The sequence below is a fragment of the Urocitellus parryii genome, chromosome 2 (assembly GCF_045843805.1).
Source record: "Urocitellus parryii isolate mUroPar1 chromosome 2, mUroPar1.hap1, whole genome shotgun sequence".
Taxonomy (NCBI): Eukaryota; Metazoa; Chordata; class Mammalia; order Rodentia; family Sciuridae; genus Urocitellus; species Urocitellus parryii.
The window spans coordinates 188,617,640-188,645,619 of NC_135532.1; the positions used below are offsets into that span (position 1 = coordinate 188,617,640).

At 37.6% G+C, this 27,980-nt stretch overlaps 1 protein-coding gene and 1 long non-coding RNA gene across 3 annotated transcripts in view; one reads left to right on the top strand and one right to left on the bottom strand.

The window, feature by feature from the left end:
• The first annotated feature begins 78 nt into the window (after positions 1 to 78).
• LOC113186527 (uncharacterized) lies at positions 79 to 25,099 on the top strand. Its single transcript, XR_003301300.1, has 3 exons — positions 79 to 141; positions 24,307 to 24,389; positions 25,016 to 25,099. It is a non-coding gene; the product is annotated as an uncharacterized LOC113186527 (long non-coding RNA).
• The window catches only part of Znf654 (zinc finger protein 654), a 72,690-nt gene continuing 65,394 nt past the window's right edge, over positions 20,685 to 27,980 (bottom strand). For both annotated transcript variants that reach the window (XM_026393993.2, XM_026393994.1), the window contains 2 exons: positions 24,338 to 26,684; positions 20,685 to 23,750 (listed from right to left, as the gene is read on the bottom strand). In XM_026393993.2, the coding sequence (XP_026249778.1) occupies positions 23,743 to 23,750; positions 24,338 to 26,684 (2,355 nt within the window). In that variant the 3' untranslated portion in view covers positions 20,685 to 23,742. The remainder of the gene's footprint in view (positions 23,751 to 24,337; positions 26,685 to 27,980) is intronic.

A 27,980-nucleotide genomic window follows, 5' to 3' on the forward strand; every position in this document is an offset into this window, starting at 1 on the left:
TGCGTGGAAAGCCGGAGGCTGCCAGGCGCAGGGCGCGCTCCCGTGATGCCGTGGGGCGGTCCAATGGAGGCGGCTCCTCCCCGCCCACGGGCCCGGCCCCCGGGAGCTCTTGAATGTCTTCTGTGGCCACTTCAGAGCTGGGTGAGCCGATAGTTTAATATTCTTAAGTTACATAAATTAAAATAATCGTTAACATTATACTTTGAAAAGTTGAAAAAAAAATGACAGTCACCTGTCGAATCCCACGTCTGACCACTTCCCAGCTGACTCCCCTTTCCAGCTGGCTGGGATCTAATACTGCCTTCATTCCACTAGTCGCCGGCTCCATCCTAGGCAATGTAAGGTTAGGAGTTCTGGAAGGCTGGTGGCCAGGTTTTACTTCGCCGTTTACTTAATTGATTGTGAGCTAGCTCCTTAAACTTTTTGACCCCCCAGTTTCCTGTCTCTAAATGAATCTAGTAGAGATACAGTGTCTGGCTCCTAATAGAAGCTTAGTATATGTATATTAGCTGTTAGTAGTAATAGTATGACAACCCACATATACCGAGAGAAAAACAGCCATGCTCTTCTAGATTAGGAATCACACTTAAACACATTCCTTGCTTCTGCCTTCTGGGTTTTATCTATACTTTAGTTGGGTTAACGTTTAGCGACTTCTCATTTAGTAGATGAAATGTGCAGCTTCTAAATGCCAATATGTGAGGATCCAGGTGAGCAAATGTTAGCACTTTTAAACAATAGCTAAATGTCATAAAATACACCGTATGATCTTTAAAACAAGGCACGGTTAAATTACCAATGGATGTTATTTGGTGTACCATTTACCCATTATACACCAATTCGGTTTTTTATTAAGCATTGATGAATTTCTATTTTACTACTTACTTAAGATTGTGAAAAATCAATATCTCTCTCTCTCTCTCTCTCTCTCTCTCTCTCTCTCTCTCTCTCTCTCAGAGCTTTCAGGAGTTTTTCTAGCAAAGAGCTGTAGCCAGGCATCCTGTCACAGGTCTGTAATCCCAGCAACCCAGGAGCTGAGGCAGGAGAATCACAATTTTGAGGCCAGCCTGAGCACCTTAGAGAGTCCCTGGATTCAATTCCCAGTAAATAAGGGGGAAAAGAGAGATAAAATTAAGCGCTTATTTCTACTGGTGTGGGACCTCATGGAAGTCATGCCTGATTGTCTTTTTATTCATTCATTACTTCATTTAAAAATAATATTTATTATGCAGCCAAATGTCAATTTGCCAGGTATTGTTCTTTGTACTGAGGATAAACACAAGGCCTTTGGGGCTTGCATTCCAGTGGAAGGAAACAGAATATAGACATGTAAGAAACTGTATACTCTGCTGGTAGATGTTATGAAGAAAAATAAATCAAGAAGTTGTAAGGAAAGGCTTCTCAAAGTGACATTGAAAGAAATGTCAGAAGGAAGTGAGAACATTCCTAGGAATGATCTAGGAAAAAGAAATTGTACAGATTTTGTAGATGAAGGGATGTTCTTGGCACAAAGGAAGGAGGTATACGAGCCTGGAGTAGCTCAATCCTTAAGGAAGACAGTGATTTTATATTTATTTTGATTTTTATCAATGGTTTGTAAATCCCTCCCCAGAGCAGGCCATAGAAACTAGAATTTTTCTTCCCCAACATGGATCATAAAACCTCTAATCTTCTGCCTCTCTGTCTTAGAACTGGTGATAAAGAAATTCTTTGACCTACCCTTGTCTGAAAGTTGGTGGTAAGACCTTCCTCATTCAAAAGGGGTCTTGTCCCATACCCTGGAGGAAGGAGTGCTGCACAGAGTGGCCAAGAAGAATGCTTAGCAGACAAACCAACCCCACTCCATCTGTTAGCATTAGATCACACCTCTTTTGTTGAGTTACATTTTGATGTGGTTGTTTAAGCTTCAGTCATGTTTGTGCAGTGAAGTCTCCAAAAAACAAGTTTCCATGAAGAGTACACATTCCATAGAGCTTGTGACTAGCTGAACAAATGAAACTTCCTGGAGGTTGGCATATCTGGAGAGGACATGGAAGCTCTGAGCCTCTTCTCCCAAAGTTAGACCTTTACAGTTCATCTGTATCCTTTGTATATCCTTTGTAATATCCTTTGTAATCAACTAGTAAATTTAAGTGTTTCCCTGACTTCTGCAAACTACTAGAGCAAATTAATCAAACACAGGAAGAGGTTATGAGAACATGATTTATAGCTAATCAGTCTGAAGCAAAGATAAAACTGGGGCTTCAGACTGGTTTCTAAAGTGGATCAGGGAGCAAATAATCTTGGAACTGAGCTTCAACCTGTGGGACCTGATTCTATCTCTAGGTATAAGGTATTAGCATTGAATAGAGGACACCCAGCTGATGTCCTCTACAACCAATCAATTAATTTTGCCACTGCAAAATTAATTGATTGGTTGTTACAGGGGTCTGGGGAAGGATCTACTGTTGAAAGTAATCTGTATTGTGAATATATTAGGAGAAATAGTTTGAATTAGACTTTATTTTTCCTGAATGTAGCACTATTGACATATCTTGGGAAGGATAATTTTTTTGTCATAGGAATTGACTAGTGCATTGCAGGATGCTTTTGAGCATCCCTACCTTCTATCAACAAGGTGTTAGTAACCACCTCCTTTTAGTTGAGATAATAAAAAATACATCTATTGTTGCCATATGTTAAAATCACCCCCAGTTGAGGACCTCTGATATAAAATAACCTGTCAAAGTGTTATCTGAGATAAATGAAATGTTCTGTGTATGTACTGCCAAATAATAGTAGTCATCAGCTACTGATAGCTGTTGAGATCTTATAATGTGGCTAGTACAACTGAAGAACAGAACTTAAAGTCTTATTTGAATTTCAGTTAAATCATAATAGCCACATGTGGCTAGTGGCTATTGTATTGGATGATACTTATACTGTATTGTTTGTTGACACCAGTAGAAGATGAGTTCTGTGAAGCAAGGATGTTTGTTTTGTTCCAAAGACCGACACATAGTAGGTATGCAATGAATATTTGTTAAATAAATGAGTGAGTTGTAAAGTCACTTGAGGATTTTAAGCTGAGGCATGGAGTAATCTGACTTATTTCAAACAGAATCACACTCTGGTGGTGAGAAGAATAGAATGAAGGAAGTCAAGAGTGGAAGAGCCAAGCCCAGAGGCCCATACTATTCCAGCTATTCAGGAAGCTGAGACAGGAAGACCATAAATTCAAGTTATACCTGGACAACTTAGTGAATTATAAAAAAAAAAAAAAAAGGTCTAGGGATGTAGCTCAGTTATAGAACAACTGGGTTCAATCTCCAATACCACAATTAAAAAAAAAGTAGAGGATAAGGGTCCTCCAACTAGGATACTACCATAGTAGTCCAGGTGAGAGAAGATGGTGGCTTGGGTGGAGGATGTCATAGGAATGACTACAAGATTTTAATTGGTTTGTACCATAAGCACAAACCATTTACTGAGAGAAGGAACACTGGACAAAGTATATTTTAATAGGAATACAGAATAATCAAGGTCAGGCTTGTGGAGCAATGGTGATACCTAAGAAAGATTGAATTAGTAAAGGTGGTGCAGGAGGAGGCTGAAGAATTACCTGCGAGGGAGAGCAGTAGTGAAAAATGCATAGAACAAAGTGGCATGATGAGGACAGTTGCCGTTGTCAACATGACTGGAGCCAAAATTGGGACAGTAACCATAACAAGAGAAATTTAGCAAAATCATGACAAAAATCAGCACCATGCCCCTAACAGACTTAATTCTTATAACCTTGCAATTCTTATATCAACTTTTATAGATAAGGAAGTCTGATTTCAGTGGAATATCCTTAATTCCTTAGGTTTATACTATCATAAAACTATCGTGCTAGAATTTTAGTACAACAAATCTTCATGCCTGTTTGACTGTTTTCAGTAAATATTACACTGAATTCTTTCTTGAACAAAAATAAAAAAATATTCTCCAAGTTTGAGCAGTTTGAGTTATTAGGTCTTACTAGTTAAATATCTATTCACCCAACTGTAGTTATTTAAGTACCAACTAATGGGAAAATTTAAATGTCTTAGAAACAGTTCCTGAGAAGGATCTTATTAATCTAAGAGGAAACAGATTACTTTCTGGTGAAATAAAATTAACTATATTACTCTAGATCTGTGGTTTTCAAACCTTAGCTTACACAAGAATTACTTGGAAGACTTACTTGTTAAATGTCAGATTGGTTCTCAACCTGACCAATATTTAGCATTTCTAACAATTTCCCCAGTGATGCTGATTCTGCTGTTCCAGGGTCCACACTTTTACGAATCACTGCTAGTAGAAGATAATGAAATATCAGTCAGACAATGAAATATCTGTATCAGACTTTATCCTGACTCTGAAATTACTGATCCTCAGGCCTTGCTAGCCCTTTCTATTTGCATATATTAGATTCACCCGTTTTCTATATTTGTAGGGAAACTTACATGGCAGAATGGAAATATGGTTTTAGGACACTTATGATTTTCATTCCCACCTCTCCATTTATTAACTGTGTGATTTTAGTTGGTCTTTGAGTCTTGGTGTCTGAAAAGCAGTGTTTCTGTTTATGCTTGAGTTAACAAGCATAAATTATAGAGGTACTACTACATAGAAAGTAGCTGATACACAGTAATTTAGTAGAATAAAAGAATTTCTTCCCAATTTAGAGGACCTATCAAAAAAGAATGAACCTCTTATTTTTTTAATTTTTATTCCATATAATATTGGATTGACTCCACTTAAAATTGATATATAGCCCCAACTTCTGTTGCTGATATCCACTGAGTATTGAAATCAATAAAAATCTGATATTATGCTAGGTGCTTTGGTATTGATATGATTTGATTGTGTCCCCCAAATGCTCATACCAACACCAAAGCATCTAGCATATTATAAGATTTATATTGATTTCAAAATCAGTGGATAACAGCAATGGGGGGGGAGTTCCATCCTTGGTTTAATGATACCAAGGTAGTTGAACTCTTATGAAATGATCAGCTCATGGGGGTACCACTTTTTTTTTTGGAAGGAATCAGTGTAATTCTCAAAGGAGTTGGTTGGCTCCTGAGATACATTTATTATAAGAGTGAGCCTGGACCCCCTCCCCTCTCTTTTGTTTCCTTGCTGGCATATATGCCTCCTTTACACACTGGTTCCATTTCTGTCTCTCCACATGTTGTGATATATCCAGGTGTGGCACCATGCTGTTTAGTGCTTCGAACCACCAGAATTGTGAACCAAATAAACCTCTTTTAGACTTTATCCAGTGTCAGATATTCTATTAAAACAACACAAAATAGACTAAGACACAGTGAAAAGCAGCTTAATTGGGTTATCGTTAAAGCATACTTAGTAACTAGAATTCTTCAATTCTAGAAACTTGGAAGTTTCTGGAAACTTCAAGAAAGTTATATAAATTCCAATAATTTGCCCAAATATCTTAGTACATTCACTGTTCAAAAATAGTTCACATTTAGTCTAAGATTATATTAATGTAATTATGTCACATTTTATTTTATATGACACAATTTTTCTCCACATTTCTTATCGGTACATTACAGTTTTATATACTGGTGGCTTGTTACTTATTTGTACATTCACACAATACATAATATAATAATATAATTTGCCCAATATCACCAGCACTTTCCCCCTTCCTTACCACCTCCCACCTCTTGGTTCCTTCCCTCTTTTGATATCCCTTTGATTTTCATGTGAATTGCATCCATTTTTCTTTTCCTTTTTCACTTCTAGCGTTCTCATGAGAGAAAACATACAGCCCTTAACCTTCTGAGTTTGACTTATTTCACTTAACATAATAGTCTCTAGTTCCGGCCATTTGCCTGGAAATGACATAATTTCATTTTTATTTATGGCTGAATAAAACTCCATTGTGTATAGATACCAGATTTTCTTTATCCATTCATCTGTTGATGGACACCTAGGTTGACTGTGCTGCAATAAACATGGGTATGCATGTATCACTGTAGTATGATGATTTTAATTCTTCAGCATAAATACCAAGGAGTGGTATACCTAAATCATATGGTGGTTCCATACCTAGTGTTTTGAAGAACCTCCATATCAAATACCAAGGAGTGGCATAGCTGAGTCATATGGTGGTTCCATGCCTAGTGTTTTGAAGAACCTCCATACTGATTTCCATAATGGTTATTTTCATTTACAATCCCATCAACAATGAAAAAGTGTTCCTTTTTCTCCACATCCTCTCTAGCATTTATTATTATTTGTATTCTTGATGACCACTATTCTGACTAGTGTGAGATGAAATCTCAGTGTAGTTTTGATTTGCACTTCCCTAAAGTTGTTGAACATATTTATGGGGAAGCAGCCAGCACCTTGCCAGGAGCTCCTTTTTCCTCCCAAGAAGATATAAGCCACCAGAGAAAATAAGTCAGAAATAATTGAAGTTTTCAAGTAGAGCACCTGATAGATCCAGCCTACACAGGAGCTGGAGCTGGACAAATAAAAAATGGCTCCTGTAGTTCATTTAACAGAGTACATCAAAGGCAAAGATAAGGTTTCAGGGTTGGAGTTGGAGTCTTGCTTCTTGATGTCTTGCAGTCAACAGGTCGATTGGCATCTTGGCAAGTCACATCCATCTCTGAGAGGCTATGTGGCTGCAGTAGGTCACCCCCATCTCCGTTGCTGTGTGGGACCTGGGAAAGAGCTTGGATAGGGCTCATAATATGTCTGAGTGGTCTTGGCCAGAGGAAATTTCCACTGGAAGTTCCCAGATGCCAGATTCTCCTATTCAGTAAGCTGTGATGCCAAAATAGTTATCTCTTCACATTCCTAATTATTTCCTTTGCTGTGAAGAAGCATTTTAATTTGATGCCATCCCATGTATTAACACATGGCACTATTTCCTGAGCTTTAGGGGTCCTATTGAAAAGATGTTGCCTGTGCCTCTATGTTGGAATGTTGACCCTACATTTTCTTCTAGGAGTTTCATAATTTCTGGTTTAATTCCTAGATCTCTGATCCATTTTGACTTGATTTTCGTACAAGGTGAGTGATAAGGGTGTAGTTTCATTCTTCTACATGTGCATAACCATTTTTTCCTGGCCCAGTTTTTTTAAAGGCTGTCTTTTTACCAATGTATGTTTTTGACATCTTTGTCACGGATCAGATGACTATAGATGTGTGGGTTTGTCTCTCTCTATATATATTCTATTCTGTAATTTTGGTCTATATGTGTGTTGTTATGTCAGTAGCATGCAGTATTTGTTTTTATAGCTCTGTAGTATAAATTGAAGTCAGGTATTGTGACTGTAGCTTTTTTCTTTTCTTTCTTTCTTTCTTTTTTTTTTTTTTTTTTTTTTGGCTTAGAATTGCTTTGGGTATTCTGGGCCTTTTAAATTCATCCAAATGAATTTTAGGAATTTTTTTCTAGTTCTGTGAAGAATGTCATTGATATTTTGATGGGGATTGCATCAAATCTGTATATTGCTTTTTGTAGTAAGCCTGTTTTAACAATATTAATTCTGCCTATTTACAAACATGGGAGGTCTTTCCTTGTTCTCAGGTTTTCTTCAATTTCTTCCTTCCTTCAGTGTTCTATAGTTTTTATTGTAGAGGTCTTTCACTTTCTTGGCTAGATTTTATTTATTTATTTATTTATTTATTGGCTATTGTGAATGCAATTGTTTTTCTTTTTCTTTTTTTTTTATGCAAAACTCTTTATTGTAAATTTCACAGTCAATTGATTTTCATAAATGTTTTCATTGATCTTTGCCAAACATCTGTATCCAGAGACAACCCATGGTTACAATTCAACTCTAGGTGACAAAAATTAAACTATGAATAAGCACTTGATTTCTATTTAGCTTAGCAAAGAAGCCCTTCACATCATTGATGAATGAATGTATTCAGACATAATATTAGCTGATATTTCCATGCATGTTAACAAATAAGATGAAAGTGAAACAATAAAGACACATTGGAACCTTGCTCGATCATCAATGACACCCATGAATCTTTGTTGAATCAGATAATGATTTCCAAATACTGGACTGGCAGGATATGTCTTTAATTATTTTTGTGCTATTCACAGTGTAACAGCTATAGATACTTTAAATTTAATCTGTATCATTAATGTTTTCGCCATCGCTTTTATGAGTAGAATATCAACAAAACAATAAATCAAGCCCCTGGTTTATAGTGTTTGCCAATTTCTGTGGTGTAAGTATTCCTATCGTTTCAAGTTCTCACTGTGACACCCCAGAATTGGAAAGAGAATTGGAAAGAGATTCCACAATTTCATCAACATCTGGTATTTTTACCACATAAATACAGGAGACATAGCCTCAAGATCAGAGCTGAGAGTAAAATGTAGTACAATAATTAGGAGGTGATGAGTTTTGAGAAGTTATTTTCTTTGTTTTTAATATCTTATTTAATTATAAGCTTATATAATTTCACTTTTTTTTATTTTTTATTTTTTTTTATTGGTCTTTCAAAATATTACATAGTTCTTAATACATCATATTACACGGTTTGGTTCAAGTGAGTTATGAACTCCCAATTTTACCCCGTATAAAGATTGCTGAATCACATCAGTTACCCTTTCATTGATTGACATATTGCCTTTCTAGTGTCTGATGTATTCTGCTGTCTGTCCTATTTTCTATTATCCCCCCTCCCCTCCCCTCCCCTCCCCTTTTCTCTCTCTACCCCTTCTACTGTAAATCATTTCTTCGATTTGTATTATCTTGTCTTACCCCTCCTTTCCTCTTATATGTCATTTTGTATAACCCTGGGGATCGCCTTCCATTTCCATGCGATTCCCCTTCTCACTCCCTTTCCCTCCCACCTCTCATCCCTGTTTAATGTAAATCTTCTTCTCAAGCTCTTCGTCCCTACCCTGTCCTTGTTGACTCCCCTTATATCAAAGGAGTCATTTGGTATTTGTTTTTTAAAGATTGACTAGCTTCACTTAGCATAATCTGCTCTAATGCCATCCATTTCCCTCCAAATTCTATGATTTTGTCATTTTTTAATGCAGAGTAATACTCCATAGTGTATAAATGCCACATTTTTTTTATCCATTCATCTATTGAAGGGCATCTAGGCTGATTCCACAGTCTTGCTATCGTTAATTGAGCTGCTATGAACATCGATGTAGCAGTGTCCCTGTAGCATGCTCTTATTAGGTCTTTAGGGAATAGACCGAGAAGGGGAATAGCTGGGTCAAATGGTGGTTCCATTCCCAGCTTTCCAAGAAATCTCCATACTGCTTTCCAAATTGGCTGCACCAGTTTGCAGTCCCACCAGCAATGAACAAGAGTGCCCTTTTCCCCACATCCTCTCCAGCACTTATTGTTGTTTGACTTCCTAATGGCTGCCAATCTTACCAGAGTGAGATGGTATCTTAGGGTGGTTTTGATTTGCATTTCTCTGACTGCTAGCGATGGTGAGCATTTTTTCATGTATTTATTGATTGATTGTATGTCCTCCTCTGAGAAGTGTCTGTTCAGGTCCTTGGCCCATTTATTGATTGGGTTATTTGTTATCTTATTGTCTAATTTTTTGAGTTCTTTGTATATTCTGGTTATTAGGGCTCTATCTGAAGTGTGTGGAGTAAGGATTTGTTCCCAGGATGTAGGCTCCCTGTTTATCTCTCTTATTGTATCTTTTGCTGAGAAAAAACTTTTTAGTTTGAGTAAGTCCCATTTGTTGATTCTAGTTGTTAACTCTTGCGCTATGGGTGTCCTATTGAGGAATTTGGAGCCCGACCCCACAGCATGTAGATCATAACCAACTTTTTCTTCTATCAGATACCGTGTCTCTGATTTAATATCAAGCTCCTTGATCCATTTTGAGTTAACTTTTGTGCATGGCGAGAGATAGGGATTCAGATTCATTTTGGTGCAAATGGATTTCCAGTTTTCCCAGCACCATTTGTTGAAGATGCTATCCTTCCTCCATTGCATGCTTTTAGCCCCTTTATCAAATATAAGATAGTTGTAGTTTTGTGGATTGGTTACTGTGTCCTCTATTCTGTACCATTGGTCCACCGGCCTGTTTTGGTACCAGTACCATGCTGTTTTTGTTACTATTGCTCTGTAGTATAGTTTGAAGTCTGGTATCGCTATACCGCCTGATTCACACTTTCTGCTTAGCATTGTTTTTGCTATTCTGGGTCTTTTATTATTCCATATGAATTTCATGATTCTTTTATCAATTTCTACAAGATATGCTGTTGGGATTTTGATTGGCATTGCATTGAACTTATAGAGAACTTTTGGTAATATCGCCATTTTGATGATGTTAGTTCTGCCTATCCATGAGCAGGGTATATTTTTCCATCTTCTCAGGTCTTCTTCTATATCTTTCTTTAGGGTTCTGTAATTTTCATTGTATAAATCTTTCACCTCTTTTGTTAGGTTGATTCCCAAGTATTTTATTTTTTGGGGGGATATTGTGAATGGAGTAGTTGTCCTCATTTCCTTTTCAGAGGATTTGTCGCTGATATACAGGAATGCCTTTGATTTATGCGTGTTGATCTTATATCCTGCCACTTTGCTGAATTCATTTATTAGCTCTAATAGCTTCTTTGTAGACCCTTTTGGGTCTGCTAGGTATAGAATCATATCATCTGCAAATAGTGATAATTTAAGTTCTTCTTTTCCTATTTTTATGCCTTTAATTTCTTTCGTTTGTCTAATTGCTCTGGCCAGTGTTTCGAGGACTATGTTGAACAGAAGTGGTGAGAGAGGGCATCCCTGTCTTGTACCAGATCTTAGAGGGAATGCCTTCAATTTTTCTCCATTTAGAATGATGCTGGCCTGTGGCTTATCATAGATTGCTTTTACAATGTTGAGGTATGATCCAGTTATCCCTAATTTTTCTAGAGTTTTGAACATAAAGGGATGCTGTACTTTGTCGAATGCTTTTTCTGCATCAATCGAGATGATCATATGGTTCTTATTTTTAAGTCTATTGATGTGGTGGATAACATTTATTGATTTCCGTATATTGAACCAGCCTTGCATCCCAGGGATGAATCCTACTTGATCATGGTGTATAATTTTTTTGATATGTATTTGAATCCGATTCGCCAGAATTTTATTGAGGATTTTTGCGTCAAGGTTCATTAGAGATATTGGTCTGTAGTTTTCTTTCTTTGAAGTGTCTTTGTCTGGTTTCGGAATCAGGGTGATGTTGGCCTCGTAGAATGAATTTGGAAGTTCTCCTTCTTTTTCTATTTCCTGAAATAGCTTGAAAAGTATTGGTGTTAGTTCCTCTTTAAAGGTTTTGTAAAACTCTGCTGTATACCCATCCGGTCCTGGGCTTTTCTTAGTTGGTAATCTTTTGATGGTTTCTTCTATTTCCTCTATTGTTATTGGTCTGTTTAGATTGTCTATATCCTCCTGCCTCAATCTGGGCAGATTATATGACTTAAGAAAATTATCTATGCCTTCACTATCTTCTATTTTATTGGAGTATAATGATTCAAAATAATTTCTGATTATCTTCTGTATTTCTGAAGTGTCTGTTGTGATATTGCCTTTTTCATCCCGTATGCTATTAATTTGGGTTCTCTCTCTTCTTCTCTTCATTAGCATGGCTAAGGGTCTGTCAATTTTATTTATTTTTTCAAAGAACCAACTTTTAGTTTTGTCAATTTTTTCAATTGTTTCTTTTGTTTCAATTTCATTAATTTCAGCTCTGATTTTAATTATTTCTTGCCTTCTACTTCTTTTGCTGTTGTTTTGCCCTTCTTTTTCTAGGAATTTGAGATGAAGTATGAGATCATTTATTTGTTGGTTTTTTCTTTTTTTGAGGAATGAACTCCAAGCAATGAATTTTCCTCTTAGAACTGCTTTCAATGTGTCCCATAGATTCCGATATGTTGTGTCTGTGTTTTCATTTAACTCTAGGAAGTTTTTAATTTCCTCCTTGATGTCTTCTAAAACCCATTGATCATTCAGCAACCTATTGTTCATTCTCCAAGTGATGCTTGATTTTTCCTTCCTTCCTTTATCATTGATTTTCAGTTTCATTCCATTATGATCAGATAAGATGCATGGTATTATCTCTACCCCTTTGTATTGTCTAAGAGTTGCCCTGTGACATAATATATGGTCTATTTTTGAGAAGGTTCCATGAGCTGCTGAGAAAAAAGTGTAACTACTTGATGTTGGGTGGTATAGTCTATATATGTCAATTAGGTCTAGGTTGTTAATTGTGTTATTGAGTTCTATAGTTTCCTTATTTAACTTTTGTTTGGAAGATCTGTCCAGTGGTGAGAGAGGTGTGTTGAAGTCTCCCATGATTATTGTATGGTGGTCTATTAGACTCTTGAACTTGAGAAGAGTTTGCTTGATGAACAAAGCTGCACCATTATTTGGGGCATATATATTAATGATTGTTATGTCTTGTTGGTGTATGGTTCCCTTGAGCAGTATGAAGTGTCCTTCTTTATCCCTTTTGATTAACTTTGTCTTGAAATCTATTTTATTAGATATGAGTATGGCCACTCCTGCTTGTTTCCGCAGTCCATATGAGTGGTATGATTTTTCCCAACCTTTCACCTTCAGTCTATGAATATCTTTTCCTATCAGATGCGTCTCCTGTAGGCAGCATATTGTTGGGTCTTGTTTTGTGATCCATTCTACTAGCCTGTGTCTCTTGATTGGTGAATTTAAGCCATTAACATTTAGGGTAATTATTGAGATCTGGTTTGTTCTTCTAGCCATATTTGTTTATTGATGTTACTAAACCTGATTTATTATCCACTTTGACTCCTTTCCCCCCTTTACTGTCCTACCTCCCATTGTTGGTTTTCAATGTTATTTTCCATTTCCTCTTCCTGTAATGTTTTGCCAAGGATTTTTTGAAGAGATGGTTTTCTAGCTGTGAATTCTTTTAACTTTTGTTTATCGTGGAAGGTTTTAATTTCATCTTCTATCCTGAAACTTAATTTCGCTGGATACACGATTCTTGGTTGGAACCCATTTTCTTTCAGAGTTTGAAATATGTTATTCCAGGATCTTCTAGCTTTCAGAGTCTGTGTTGAGAGATCCGCTGTTATCCTGATTGGTTTACCCCTAAATGTAATCTGCTTTCTTTCTCTTGCAGCTTTTAAAATTCTCTCCTTATTCTGTATGTTGGACATCTTCATTATAATGTGTCTAGGTGTGGATCTCTTATGATTTTGCACATTTGGCGTCCTGTAGGCTTCTAGGATTTGGGATTCTGTCTCAATCTTCAATTCTGGGAAGTTTTCTCGTATTATTTCACTGAATAGACTGTTTATTCCTTTGGTATGGAGTTCTTTGCCTTCCTGTATCCCAATGACTCTTAAATTTGGTCTTTTGATATTGTCCCATAATTCTTGGATGTTCTGCTCATGGTTTCTTAGCAGTCTTGCTGAGCTGTCTATGTTCTTTTCCAGTTGAAATACTTTGTCTTCATTGTCTGATGTTCTCTCTTCTAAGTGATCTACTCTGCTGGTAGTATTCTCAACTGAGTTTTTAAGTTGGTTTACTGTTTCCTGCATTTCTAGGATTTCTATTTGTTTGTTTTTTATTACCTCTATCTCCCTGTGAAATTGATCTTTTACTTCCTGGATTTGTTTGTCGATGTGATCTTTCATTGTCTGATTTTGCTGTCTCATGTCTTCCTTGAGACTCCAGATCATCTGAAGCATATATATCCTCAACTCTTTATCTGACATTCCATCTGTTGCAGCTATTACCTCTTCTAATGTTGAGTTGACCTGCATTGCTTGTGGTCCTTTCTTTCCTTGTCTTTTCATACTGCTCACGTTTCTTTCTGCTTGGTGCAACTGTTGTGTTCTTGATTTTTACCCCCTATTTATTTATATTGCTCTTGTATAGTTGGGAAGTCTCCCTTGCAGGGCGGGTAGTGGCTCTGCTCCTCCTCTAATTAGGGTGATCTGTCTACCCCGATAATCGGTCGCAGGTCTGCCCCCCTGCAGGCACGGGTGGCGACTCTGCTCTGCCCCCACTTCAATTGTGGTGACGTAACTACCACGCCCTGGGGTCGTTGGTCCTGGTCTGGATGTGGGTGGCGGTTCTGCTGGGTCCCCACTCCAATTGGTGTGACGTGTCTACCGTGCTGGCAGGCCTCTAGGCCTGTAGGTCGCAGTTCTGCACAGCCCCCACTCCCAATGGGGGTACCTGACTACCTCTCCAACGGGTCGCTGAGCCCCCTCCGGACCCGGGCGGCGACCCTGCTCCACCCCCACTCCAACCAGTGTGACGCGACTGCCTCGGTGTTGCGTGTCCACTGCGCTGGCAAGCTACCTGGCCTGTCTTTCCAGTGGGCCGCACGTCTGCCTGCCCTGTTTGCTCCGATGGCAGCTCTGCACAGCCCCTACTCCAAATGAGGTTGTGCCTCCCAGGGGAGCCCTGATGGCGGAGGCTGACTACCGGTTCGGGTGGGGCGGGCCAAACCCTTCGGGTGTCAGCCGCTTGCAAAAGTGGCCGCTGGCCTCAGGACTTCACTTCTGCACCCTCCGTGGGGCCACCTGTGGAGCCAGGTAGCTGTGGCCACGTGGTTAGGACCCGGGCAGGTGAAGTGGCTGCTCCCAGAGCGAGCTCTAGGCCTCCCAGGGGAGCCCTGATGGTGGAGGCTGACTGCCGTTTCTGGCGGGGCGGGCTAAACCGCTCAGGTGTCAGCCGCTTGCAAAAGAGGCCGCTGGTTTCAGGTCTCGACTTCTGCACCCGCCGCGGAGCCACCGTGGAGCCCAGTGGCTGTGGTCGTGTGGTTAGGAACCGGCCGCGTGGTTAGGAGCCGGGCGGCTGAGGCTGCTGCTCCCAGAGCGAGCTCTGTGCCTCCCAGGGAAGCCCTGATGGCGGAGGCTGACTGCCGTTTCTGGCGGGGCGGGCCAGACCGCTCGGGTGTCAGCCGCTTGCAAAAGTGGCCACTGGCCTTAGGACTCGACTTCTGCACCCGCTGTGGGGCCACCTGTGGAGCCAGGTAGCTGTGGCCACGTGGTTAGGACCCGGGCAGGTGAAGTGGCTGCTCCCAGAGCGAGCTCTAGGCCTCCCAGGGGAGCCCTGATGGTGGAGGCTGACTGCCGTTTCTGGCGGGGCGGGCCAAACTGCTCGGGTGTCAGCCGCTTGCAAAGGTGGCCGCTGGTTTCAGGACTCAACTTCTGCACCCGCCGCGGGGCCACCCGTGGAGCCCGGTGGCTGTGGTCGTGTGGTTAGGAACCGGCCGCGTGGTTAGGGACCGGCCTCGTGGTTAGGAGCTGGGCAGGTGAGACTGCTGTTCCCAGAGCGAGCTCTATGCCTCCCAGGGGAGCCCTGATGGCAGAGGTTGACTGCCGTTTCTGGCGGGGCGAGCCAAACTGCTCGGGTGTCAGCCGCTTGCAAAAGTGGCCGCTGGTTTCAGGACTCGAATTCTGCACCCGCCAGGGGTCCACCCGTGGAGCCAAGTAGCTGTGGTCGCGTGGCTATGAACCTGCCACGTGGTTAGGAGCCGGGCAGGTGAGGCTGCTGCTCCCAGAGCGAGCTCTATGCCTCCCAGGGGAGCCCTGATGGCGGAGGCTGACTGCAGGTTCGGGTGGGGCGGGCCAAACTGCTAGGGTGTCAACCGCTTGCAAAAGTGGCCCCTGGCCTCAGGACTCGAATTCTGCACCCGCTGCTGGGCCACCTGTGGAGCCGGTTAACTGTGGCCACGTGATTAGGAACCGGGCAGGTGAAGTGGCTGTTCCCAGAGCGAGCTCTAGGCCTCCCGGGGGAGCCGCTTGCCGAGCGGCTGATGGCTGTGGGACTATACCTCTGTGCCTGAGAGGCTGTCCAAGATCCACTTCTCTGGGACGAACTGTCACTTCCAATAAACCTACCAGTTCACGGCTGCTCTCCTCTTAAGGGAATTATGCTAGAAGTTCCTCGATAGGTAGGCTGCATCTGTTCAGGTGGGTCTTTCTTATCCCGTTAAAGTGGAGACGTTGGAATCGCTGCTTCCTCGCCGGCCGCCATGTTGGATCCCCTGCAATTGTTTTTCTGATTTTTTTGCATAAATAGATTTATGTGATGAATTACATTTATTGGTTTGTATATATTAAACCATTCTTGTGTCTTTGGAATAAAACCAACTTGGTCCCTTGTACAGTCTTCTTAATATTGAACATGACTTGCTAGTATTTTACAAAGTACTTTTGCATCTAAAGTTCATCAGGGATATTTGTCTATAATAGTTTTCTTGTATTGATGTGTCCTTATCTGGTTTTGGTATGAGTGTGATATTGGCTTTATAGAATGAATTTCGAGCCTGTAGGATGTGACTTTTACAAACAATTTACAGTTGGGTCTCATTTTTTAATCCATTCTGCCAGCCTATGGCTTCTAATTAGAGTTGAGACCACTTACATTACTACAGAGAGATGTTTATTAATTCCTGGCATTTTTATTTACTTATAATGAGCTAGATTCTTATTTGTTTAGCTACTCTTCAAATGGAAGTTGTTCATCTGTGAACTCTTTTGAGTTTGTTTTTGATTTCTACTGTATGGAGTATTTCACTAACTAAATTTTGTAGTGCTTGTTTAGTTGCCATGAATTCTTTTAATCTCTGTTTATCTTGGAAATTTTATATTTCTCTTAAATTTTGAAGGATAACCTTGCTGGATATAGCAGCCTTGATTGAGTTATTTTCTTTTGGGACTTGGAATATATCATTACAAGCCCTACTGCCTTTGAGAGTTTGTACTCAGAAATCATAAATGATTCTGATTGGCTTACCTCTAAATGTGACCTAATCTTTTTGCTTGAGGCTTTTAAAATTCTATTTTTGTCCTGTATATTAGGCATTTTAATTATAATATGTCATGAAAAGGTTTTTATTTTGATCTCGGGGTTCTGAATGCCTTCTGTATCTGAAAGTCCATCTCATTCTGAAGGTTCAGAACATTTTCTATTGTTATTTTCCTGAAGATATTAATTTATTCCATTGGCCTACATCTCAAAACCCTCCTCAATTTCAGTGATTCTTAAATTTGCTTTCTTAATGTTGCCCCAGAGTTCTTGTATATTCTGATCATGGTCACTTTTTTTCCTTTAATAATGACTGACTGTTCAAGGCTGCCACATTGTCCTCCAGCTCTGAGATTCCGTCTTCAACATGGCCTACTATAGTAGAGAAACTTTCAACTGAACATTTTATTTGATTTATTGTGTCTTTCATTTCCAAGATTTCTGGGGGTTTCCCCTAATATTTCTATCTCCTTATTGAATTTCTCATTCATATCCTGTACTTACTTCCTTATCATAAAGTTGTTATTCTGCATTCTCTTGATCACTTTTTAATGATTCTTTGAATTCTTTATTTGATATTTCATCCACATCAGTATCTTTGGGTCAGTTACTGGTGAATTATGAACTCTAGGAAGTGTCATATAACATTGTGTGCTCATGTTTCTTGTATTTCTGTTTTTGAATCTGTTGGGAGGCATTTCTCTTCTGTTCTTATGTATGGGCCTTTTTAGGGCACAGTCTTCACTTGCCAAAATGTCCTAGAATAATCTAGATTGAGACTCCCCTTGTAAGTGTGGTATCCATAGCCTTGGTGTTAATTCTGTTTTTGCTGTCAGTGGATGTCTGTAGGTGGGACCTGGGGACCTACCCCTGTCTGTTTCTTCTTGGGGTCTGGTCATTAGTTTGGATTTTCATCTTTTGTATTCTTTGTATTAAAGGGTAACTAAAGATTGAGTGTCATTAATTTGTGTGTGCAGCAGCAAGGTGCACTACCAAAAGGTTGAGTTTAGTCCAACAGCAGAGTCTCTAACCTTTGAACTTACAGTATCCATGTAGGTTCCCAGAACCTCACAGAATAGGGCAAAACAAATAATAGAACCAATGCAAACTATATATAGCATTAAAATAAATGCCCAGTTCCTATTATGACATGTATAATATTATTGCCAACAAAACAGGAATGTGAGGTCAGCAATTGTCAGTAGTAAAAACCATAGCCATGAACTAAATCTGGCTTTAAAGCATACTACTGTCAACTGTATCATCCACAGCACTACTAATTTCATCATCAATAATGATAGGGGCAGTAGTTACATAAATCAGTTTTAAAAGATAATCAAGATACAGTTAAGAGAAAATAAAAAATTGAACAGAGACTGCAGAAGAGATGTAGCATGTGATGGTAATAAAGAAGGAAGAGAACAAATACCAGAAACAAAGGAGAGAATAATAGAATTTGGCTGTTAATAGAAAAAATACAATGAAAACATACAAACCAACAAAAGATAAAGCAAGGAAAAATAACTACAGTAAAAACTGAAAATGCGAAAATTGAAGGAAAAAAGAGACAAATATATATGTATATGTCTCTGAACCAATCAGCACATCAAGAAAACACACACACACACACACACACACACACACACACACACATGGGTTGGGGGCGGGGAGACCTTAGTTTCCACTAATGGTGGTCAAAATAGTCACCAAAGATGTATGGGCATTGACTATGCCCACCTGTCTTTCCATGTCTTCTTGAGCTATGTCCTAAAAGCAAAAGCAAGGGCTGTGGGTTGTTAAACCCTTACTCTTTTTATATTGCTCTCTGAGCTGCGAGTTGTAGTAGCTTAAGTCTGAATCTCATTCAAATAATTCTCAGCTTTCCTTCTCAGCAGTATAAGGTAGAATGGAGTGGAATATACTGTCAGTTGGAATTTTGTCAACACAGACCAGATCAGTGCACTCCTAGGGTGCAGCTGCTTCAGAGTTAAGGGAATGGACTTCTGAGGGGTGGGGCTTAGGTCTAATCAGGCCTCAGGGACTGTTTTGAGTGGTATCTGCTCTAGAGAAATTTGATCAACACACCCTTAGGGCCTGAAAGTTGCTCCTATCTTTTGGGGTTCTGGATCTAAGGAGCATCCCAAGAATGGGAGCCAGTTCTCCACACATGATGGTACCCAGAACACAGCCTTCCCAGAGTTAATCCCTAAGTGTATTCATACTCCCATTCATATTTCCGGCCTACTTCTGCTGGTCATTCGAGCCTCCAGACTAAAAGAGAAGTAAGCTGGACTCCCCCTTCCTTTTTCAACATGAATCCTCCTAGTTACAATCTTCTCTATTCCTGTTTCACTCATGTTCTTCTAGGTACACCTTATGCCGCACAGTAAGCGCTGTCGGACAGAATTTGGCTGTTAACGGAAGAAACTAAACAAATACACTGAAAAATATACAAATCAAAGAATCCTAACTCTCAAAAGAGAAGACAAGGAAAATAACTATATTAAAAATGCTAAAATTGCTGATATCCTAGCTCTGCAACAACAGCCGCAGCGTGGCCACTTCAAGATGGCTCTGCCTCAGTTCTGAGGCCAGTTGGGAAACAGCCTTTTTCTTTTCAAACACTAGTGCTTAGAGCAGCCTCGGGATCAGTTAAGTTCAGGCCTCTTTTCTGATCTCAGGTTTTTATGTACCAAATCTATTCTCCCTCCCTCTGTGGTAAACCAGTGCCATTACAGCTGCAACTGGCTCAGCTCCAAGGTACTCTGTTATTTTTGGTTAATATACCCAAATTTGATTATGACATTCTGATTGTCCAGTATTGAATTTTAGCGAAATCTCTTTCACCCATCTCACTGAGGAGCAGTACTGGCTGCTTGAATCCCATGCTGCAGAGCAGCTAAGAATGTAGCCTTCCTCTAAACTGCTGTCTTGAATCCCCAATCAGAATTTTACACCTCAGAACTATACTGTTTCAACAACTTTCTCATTTGTGTAATATGTGCAAATCATGATAAATCATTATCTATACTTTCACTTGCAGTTCTATCTCATTGCATTAAAAGTGGTTATTTTTCTACACAAAGCCTTATTTTTCCCACTTAAGTGTTATGCCCAACAACTTCATTTTTGGTTACACATTATTAATTGACCTAAACATTTCCCGACTGAAATACTTTTGTAAGAATGTACTTCATTGTGATTTATATTTTAATATTTGTATGTGCTGGGGATTAAAACCAGAGCTTCACACATGCTAAGCATGTGCCCTACCACTGAGCTACACATCTAGATCTCCCTGTATAAGAGATTGAGTATCCCCATTTCTCAGGCTTGCTCCAAACTCCTGTGCTCAAATGGTCCTTCTGCTGGGACCACAGGCCTGTGCCACCATGCCCAGGATATCCTAATATTTTAGCATGACTTCAGTCTATTTTTTAAAAATTTTTTAGCTCAACCACAAGTTCATCTTTGTAGAATTACAAATATAGACATGTCCATATCACTAGACAGTGAATGAATGGGTAAGCCTTTGGTGGAGAGTTCTGGTATTTCTTTACCCCCGCTAAGCAGAGTTCTTTATCACATTGAAACCACTTACCTGAAGTGTCTTTAATAATAGAATTCTGTCATCTGTTGTTCCTGCATATGGTCATTTGTTAAAATAATGTTTTAAAATGTCTATTTTGTGTAAACTGTTTTTCTGTATTATAATGTTTATAAAAAATCATACAATAATCTGATTGTGGTAATGACAGTAACTGAAATACCCCATTCCTTTAATGATGAGACATAAAATATTTTACCTTAAATAAGCCTAATTCCTTTTGAAAGCATGTACTACATAAAACTGAACACTTGCATTATCAACAAGGACAATGTTTTATTGAACAAATCTATGTACAGTACAAAAAATTTCTTGAAATGAGACACTATTGTTGATTTATTGCAGTTCAATGGCTCAGTTTTAATTTGTACTCTTATAAAATGCAAAGTAAAATAATTTAATGTTCAACAAGGAAGCACAAATTTCCTTTCTTGCTGAATCGGTAATATCTTTCACATATTACAATTCCAAAATGCGTATGCAGCATTTACTCATTCCAAAAAGGTGTTTTACAGTACCAAATAAATTAAAAAATAAACACTATCATCCCTTTTAGGTTTTTTCACCCATACAATAGTATTAAACCAAACGTGAAAGGAGTACGGCTGAACCTTCTGTGTGATTTGAAAAGAATCACAAGTTCAATGATATAAATTATGTATGCGTTATATAGTTGGTGGTTTTTTAAAAAAAGGAATATGGCTAAAGCCCAAAGTACCAGTGTCCTTGTCCACGGAGATTCCCCTTTTCAGTATAGTCTATGGTGAGCAGCAAAAATTCAGACTTGCTCTTTTCTTGACCTCGCTGACACAGCAGAAAGTTAATATTTAATTTTTTGAAGGAAATTTTTATTCAAAACAAAGATTTGAAACTTGATTCATGTAAGATGTCATATCCTCAAGAGAAGTAGAAAAGAAGAAAACGAAAATAATCTGAGGAGTAAAAAGACATTTTCCTTTTTTTTCTGAATCCCAAATTAAAACTGTTAGAATTTTATGGACTCCATAAAAGCAAAAAGATGTAGGTTTACATTTTAGAAGACAGAAGAAAATACATTCATTCAACAGGTGTTACTTGAGAAGTGTATAAATAAAAAGAATAATGTAGTTAGTAGAACTTTATGACATTTCTTGATTTATATCAACCAATTTGATCTCTTGCAGAAAATTTTCTAACACAAAAGTAGGAGTAAAACTTTGGAGTAAAAACAAAATAATATCACGTGGAATATGTTTGAAACATCTTAGCATGAACTTCAAAATCAGTGAAAATATTAACACATTGTGGGCATATATTTATGTCAATGATTACAACTTAAAAAATTAAAAGTAAAAAAAATGTGGCAAAATTCTATTTTAAACTTCTGGAATGTACAAAGCAGAAATTTTATTTCAAAAAAACTTCATTGTCCAGATGAACCAGTTTCCAAACAAAATTTTTATTACAAGATGTATTTTTAGAATGAACTGAAATAAAACTCAATTATTACATTTTCAGTATCACGAAGTATGGAAAACATTGTCCTTTAAAGAAAGGATTTAAAACCTTGATTAGGAGTTGTTTTTATTTATTTGTTATCTACATGTAAATTCCACAGCCTAATGTAGGCTACATAACAAAACAAACTTAAATCTCATTGGAATGGACGTAATGACCATCATTGCATAGTAGTGAATGCCCATGATAAATAAACTAATATAACTGAGACGTAGTTTTTAGATCATCTGATCTAATATGACCTGGAAATCAAATTTAATAAAAGTTTGTATGCTACTCTGGAAGAAATGTCCCATTTTTTCCTAATAATCTTACTCAAAAAGCTCCAGTATTCCTAAAATTTATAGTAGTAGGATCTGATGAGATTGTCTGCCTTGAAAAAAAAATTTAACAGCTGAAATAATTGGAATAGTTGGCTGACATCTGTATATTAGTGGGTCAGTTTTTTAAAGAATTTGCCTTTGCATTTTACCTTTTTACTCCTGTTTTACATTAACATACTGTTAGGTAAAAGATCTTTAAGCATCCTCCTTTCAACAATGGGACAAATGGAAAACATCTGAGAGGGTATTTTAAAAAATTTTAAAATGTATGTTTTAATAATTTATTAAGTTAAATCTTCCTTAGGAAAATTACTGGTCACCAAGGAAAATAATGCATTAATATATCTCTTATTATGTTCCTGCTGTGCAAATTTTTGTGTAAATACTTACTTTTATATATAAACATTACTATGCAGACCAAATTCATCACTAGTGAATAAAAAACATAAGTAGTATGGCTTATTTTGGAATTAATTGTAACTAAATAAAATGAATGAATTCTCAACCTGATTCTTAGCTGACATTTTTTAAGCCAGTTATTTTCATAGGACTGTACTTAGATAACTCATACTAATGTCTGAAGGACCTTACTATGAATCATCAAGCAATGTCCTAACATTATATACAAATAAAATATCCCAGTGTGCTTTTACCATTATTCACATTGAAGAATTTGCAATTCAGTGTTTTCCTTCAACTACGTAGCCTGTAATGGTCTTAGATTCCTCCCATAACACCCCCAAATTACCAATGGTACTTTTCCATTTAACTGACACTGATGTCTTTTAAAATATAATCAATTTATATTACAAAAGTGGAAAGTGGAAGGTTCTATCAAGAGCTCATTAGCAAAGCATTGTTTTTTTATTGTTTTTTTAATTTGAAATGCTGGTATCATCATTCATTGAGGTTTGGTCTGTCTAATCAATCTGGAAACAATTACAATCTTTAATAGATAGCACGGTGATAAAGCAAGCTTTTTTCTATGTATCAGCTACTAAATTATATCACAAACCAAATAGCAGTGGTTCCTTAAAAGGTTGACCAGAAAGAAGGACATAATCTGATTATGCATGACAAAAAAACAAATTCCATTTGTAGAATGATTTACATTGTTTATTATTTTAAACCAGCTCTCCCTCCACCTCCTTTTTTATACTGGGTTAACTTTTCCTTTTCTGTAAGGCCATAGCTGGGTTATTTTTTTCCTCCGATTTGTTGCCCAAACATGTTTTCACATAAGCAAAACTGAACATGCTGCTATTAATCATCATAAAGTTTTTGAAAATGTGGTTTTCTGGATAACTGGTACTTTGGGAGTTTTATAATAACCCTTTTGGAGTCTAAAACCAGCACATCTCCTCTGCAAGTTCATTCTAGAAAATGTGCTTTGTCTTTCATCTTTAGTAATCCGAGACCACTCTAAAATTAAGGCCATCAGGGAAATAGCAAACTGATGATGCGTTTTCTTGAAGTAGTGTTTTGTGGGTTTTTTTTTCACACTACTGCTTGATCGACAGATCTTTCTGAAACATTTTTATCAGGCACCTGTAAAACAGAACATGTCTATTAATTCAAATTTTATATGTGTTCAAAAGGAATTCTAAGTCAGATTCCCATTTAACTCATACCCTTAGTCAAAGGATATTACATTAATAGAAAGGCAAGCTCTTTTTTTACTCCTTTTTGTTTTCTTTCAACTATTTTCTTACTTCTGTTTTTTATAATACTCAACTTCACTTGATTTATATTCTGGCATGCAGCTAAAAAAGCATTTCCATAAAAATTATTTTGTTTCTAGAAATTTTATTACATGAAATGTTAAGAAAAGCCTGTGATACAGTGGAAAAAGTAGGATAAAATATACAAAACTTTCATTCAAGTCCTGGCTTTACCAAATTACTTTCCTATGCCTATGCAAAACTTGTGAATTTCAGTTATGTGATCTATAAAACAGGAATAGAATATCACCTAACAGTGCTTGTGAATTAAAGGAAGTAATGTGTGGGGTGGTGCTTTATTACATATGTTGTGCAAATGTTAATTATTTTAGCCCCATAAAGATGTATTATACCTATATTTATGGAACTTCATATTTCTACAGATAACATCTACTGAGAACATAGAAGACTTACTTTCATCATCTGAATCAAATCCAAAGAGTGTCTGACATTTCTTTTGTGCAAGGTGAGCCTCAAGTGCTTCAGCATTACAGTAGGTGGTCAGGCATTTGCCACATCTTAATCTTTTCACTGATTTTTTATAAATGTTATCTTGATCAGAACAGGCATCTACTCTATCAGTCAGAAATTTTCTGCGTTTTGGCATACTAAGGTACCGTTCATCAAGGTAACTAGGAGGCAATGGTCTAACATATGGCTTTGTTAAAATTAAGCCATATGAAGTATGTTCACTTGCAAGATTTGGTTTGGATGGTGCCTGAGATACTGGCAGGGTATTATGTTCTTGTGGTACAACAGAGGGTAAAATAGAACCATTTTCTGTCCTGATTCTGTTTCCATCAGTTTTCAAAGCAGGATCTGATGAAACTAGAGGTGCTTGCTCTATTTCACTGTGTCCATTGACTAAATCACTAATACTACAACTATTCTCTGAATTTGGCTCTATGTCAGGCATCTTTTGGTCTATCAAGCTTATATTTGAAACAGTGTCATCAGAATGTTCATTTCCATTCTGGATTAAACTGTCTGATTTGTTTTCCATACTTTCTATACATGTCTTTGGTTCTGTAGAATCTCTCCTTGATTTGCTAGTAGGAACTGGCAGACTAACAGTTTGTTTCTCATTACTAGATGAGTCTTTCTCCTGATGAATAGAATTTGAATCTGTATGAACATCCAAAAGAACTGCTTCACTTGGTTGTGCAGACGATTCTGGTGTTTTACTTAAATAATGCTGAGCCTCATGTTCATATAGCAGAGGAAGATCTTCAAAAAGCTCATGGCATTCTGGAAAACTACACTGAGCTTGAAATATCCTGTGACTTTTCGTATGCTGGGCAAGTTGGAATGGCAACTTAAATGACTCGTTGCAATTAAAATGCAAACAAAAGTACACATTTGGATAGCTGTGTCTATTAAGGTGATCTATAAAATGTTGAGAATCTTCAAACTGCCTTTGGCAAAATTTGCACTTTCCTTTGCTCCACTTCATTACTGTTTGTCGCACATTTAAGTCAGTTGGATGTACAGTCCTTGCATGTGTGTTTAGAAATCCAATTCTCTTAAATATTCTGACACAGCCAAGAGCAGGACACTTAAAATTTCCTTCTTGATCTGTAGCATATATGTCTTTTGGATGGCACACAGTTCCATTGATTTTATGAAGAACTGAAGTTTCTTGATTCAGGTCATAATCATCATCTTCATAATCACCTTCTTCATCTTCTTCCTCCCCGTAGTCATCCTCACATTGAGGTAAAGGCTCTGAAACATTATTTAAAGAAGTATCAGGATTGCCATTTTCAATAATGTTTTCAATCACATCTTCTGGTACACTTAGGGGAATTTCAATGAATTCAGCCACATGCTCAGGAATGACTTCTTTGTTTCCACCACTGGAAGCAGTCAGAGTTCCTACTTCCAAATCCTTGTTATCAGAATTTCCATTTTCAAATGAAATGGAAGGACTGGAATAATTTATTTCTTCCAAAGCAGTGATTTCCTGATCATCTTGTTGAGCTGCAGCAATTTGCTGTCTCTGTATCTTCTTAACATGATTCTTTAAATGCTTCTGCATAAGTCCTCTGTTTCTAAATTTCCTACCACATATTACACATGAAAAACTGCCTTTCTTCTGATGAGCCTGGGCATGCCTTACAATATGACCACCAAGAAATTCCTTGTTGCATAGCATACACCGATGCCTAGGAACATTGTGATCCACTTTGGAAGTGTTAAGAGCTGTAAGGTTTTTCTTTGTATTAACATGACCTCTAGGTTGCACTCCAGACAGATCATCAACATCAGTCTCTCCAGTACTCTGATCTGTAAGAGAGTCAAGCCCTTCGTCTAAACTTTGCTGTTCCACTGTCTTTTTTAGATTACCTGTAGAATTTTCCAGTGTACTTTCATTTAGAAATCTAACTGCTGATTTATCATTCAGTAATGCCACACAGTTCTTCTTAATCATTACAAAGTTCCAAAATTCAGGATCAAAAAACAATCCCTTTTTCAAAATTGGAAGTAATTCAAAACGAACACGATTTTGAACACTACTTGTGCCTTCATTATATTCTTCATCTGGACGTTTGTAAAGCTCTTCAACAGTATGATAAGCTTCTAAGGAGCGCTCTAGAAAAAATATTGAAAGCGCACAAATCCTGAGGATCTCCAAATCATTTGGCAAAAAATGTGCAATTGTTTTATAAATTAGACATTTAGTCTTAGGATCATCATGAAGGTCAAGTTGTAGAGCACAACCACAAATTTCAACACAAATTTGCAAGCCTTCTTCTTCAACCTGTAAAAAGAAAAATATTACTACTAAATAACTTTTTTTAAAAATTGATTATAGCAACTTTTAAAAAAATGCAATTATGAAGGGAAACCTTTTAGCATACAGTATTTCAAGGTGCAATTTTCCTTAATTGGTAGCTTTAACTCCTGTTTATTATTATCTTTCTTTTTTTAAAACAAGAAATCTGAAATAGATAGGACATTAGTTTTCACTTTAATTTTCAAATTTAACAAACTCAGTAACCACAACAAAATATTTCATAAGTTTCTAGTTATTACAATGGCTTACAAATGCAAGCTTGATCACTTTATTACTTTAAATACCACTCTTACATTCTTTGACAGAAGGGTTAACTTGGAAATAGTGTTAAGAAATAAATAATTTTATGCCAGGCATGCCTGTAATTCCAGTGACTGGGGATACTGAGGCAGGAGGAACACAAGTTCCAGGCCATCCTCAATAACTTAGCAAGCTTTGTCTCAAAATTTAAAAGTAAAAAGAAATGTTGAGTACCTCAGTGGTAAAGCACCCCTAGGTTCAATCTACAGTTCCAAAACCAAAAAACAAAACTATTATGGAAATTTTTATAATGGAATATTAAACATTACGTATTTTACTGTTAATATTATTTATTTTCAATACTAGGAATCAAAGCTAGGGCTTTGTGCATGCTGAGTAAGTGCTCTATTACTGAACTACCACCCCACCCCAAGAAATGTTTATCCAAATAAAGGGGAAATGCAGTGTACATGAACAGAGTTTAGTTATCATTTGGCAATCTAACAGAATATCAGAATACTAAGCCTACTGGAAAATATCTAAAAATAATTCAAACTTTAAAACTTTTATTAATTACTCAAAGACAAATGTAACAGCCTTTATTTAGGAATCTATTGTTGATCCATCTTAAGTTATAAATAAATAATTCCTCTAATAATTTGAAAGAATCTATAAATACTTAAAATCATACACACACACACACACACACACATATAAAATGTACATACATATATGGTGCATATGTTACATAGTCATACTGCCTGCATATGATTATAGATGACAGGAAAGAGTACTATCTTGCCAGCATCATGCCCTCTTAATTCCTTACATGATGTCAAACCCTGCTTAACTAATTACAGTTCCAAAAAACAGGCCTTAACTTCAGAGACTGTTCCCACTTTATCCGGGTGATAAATTCCTACTGATCTATTCCTTATTTTAGTATCAATTCTACTCTGTAATCAGTTCTCTCCATTCATTTTGGCTCCTGCCCTAAAGTAATCACTATTCTTTCTACTA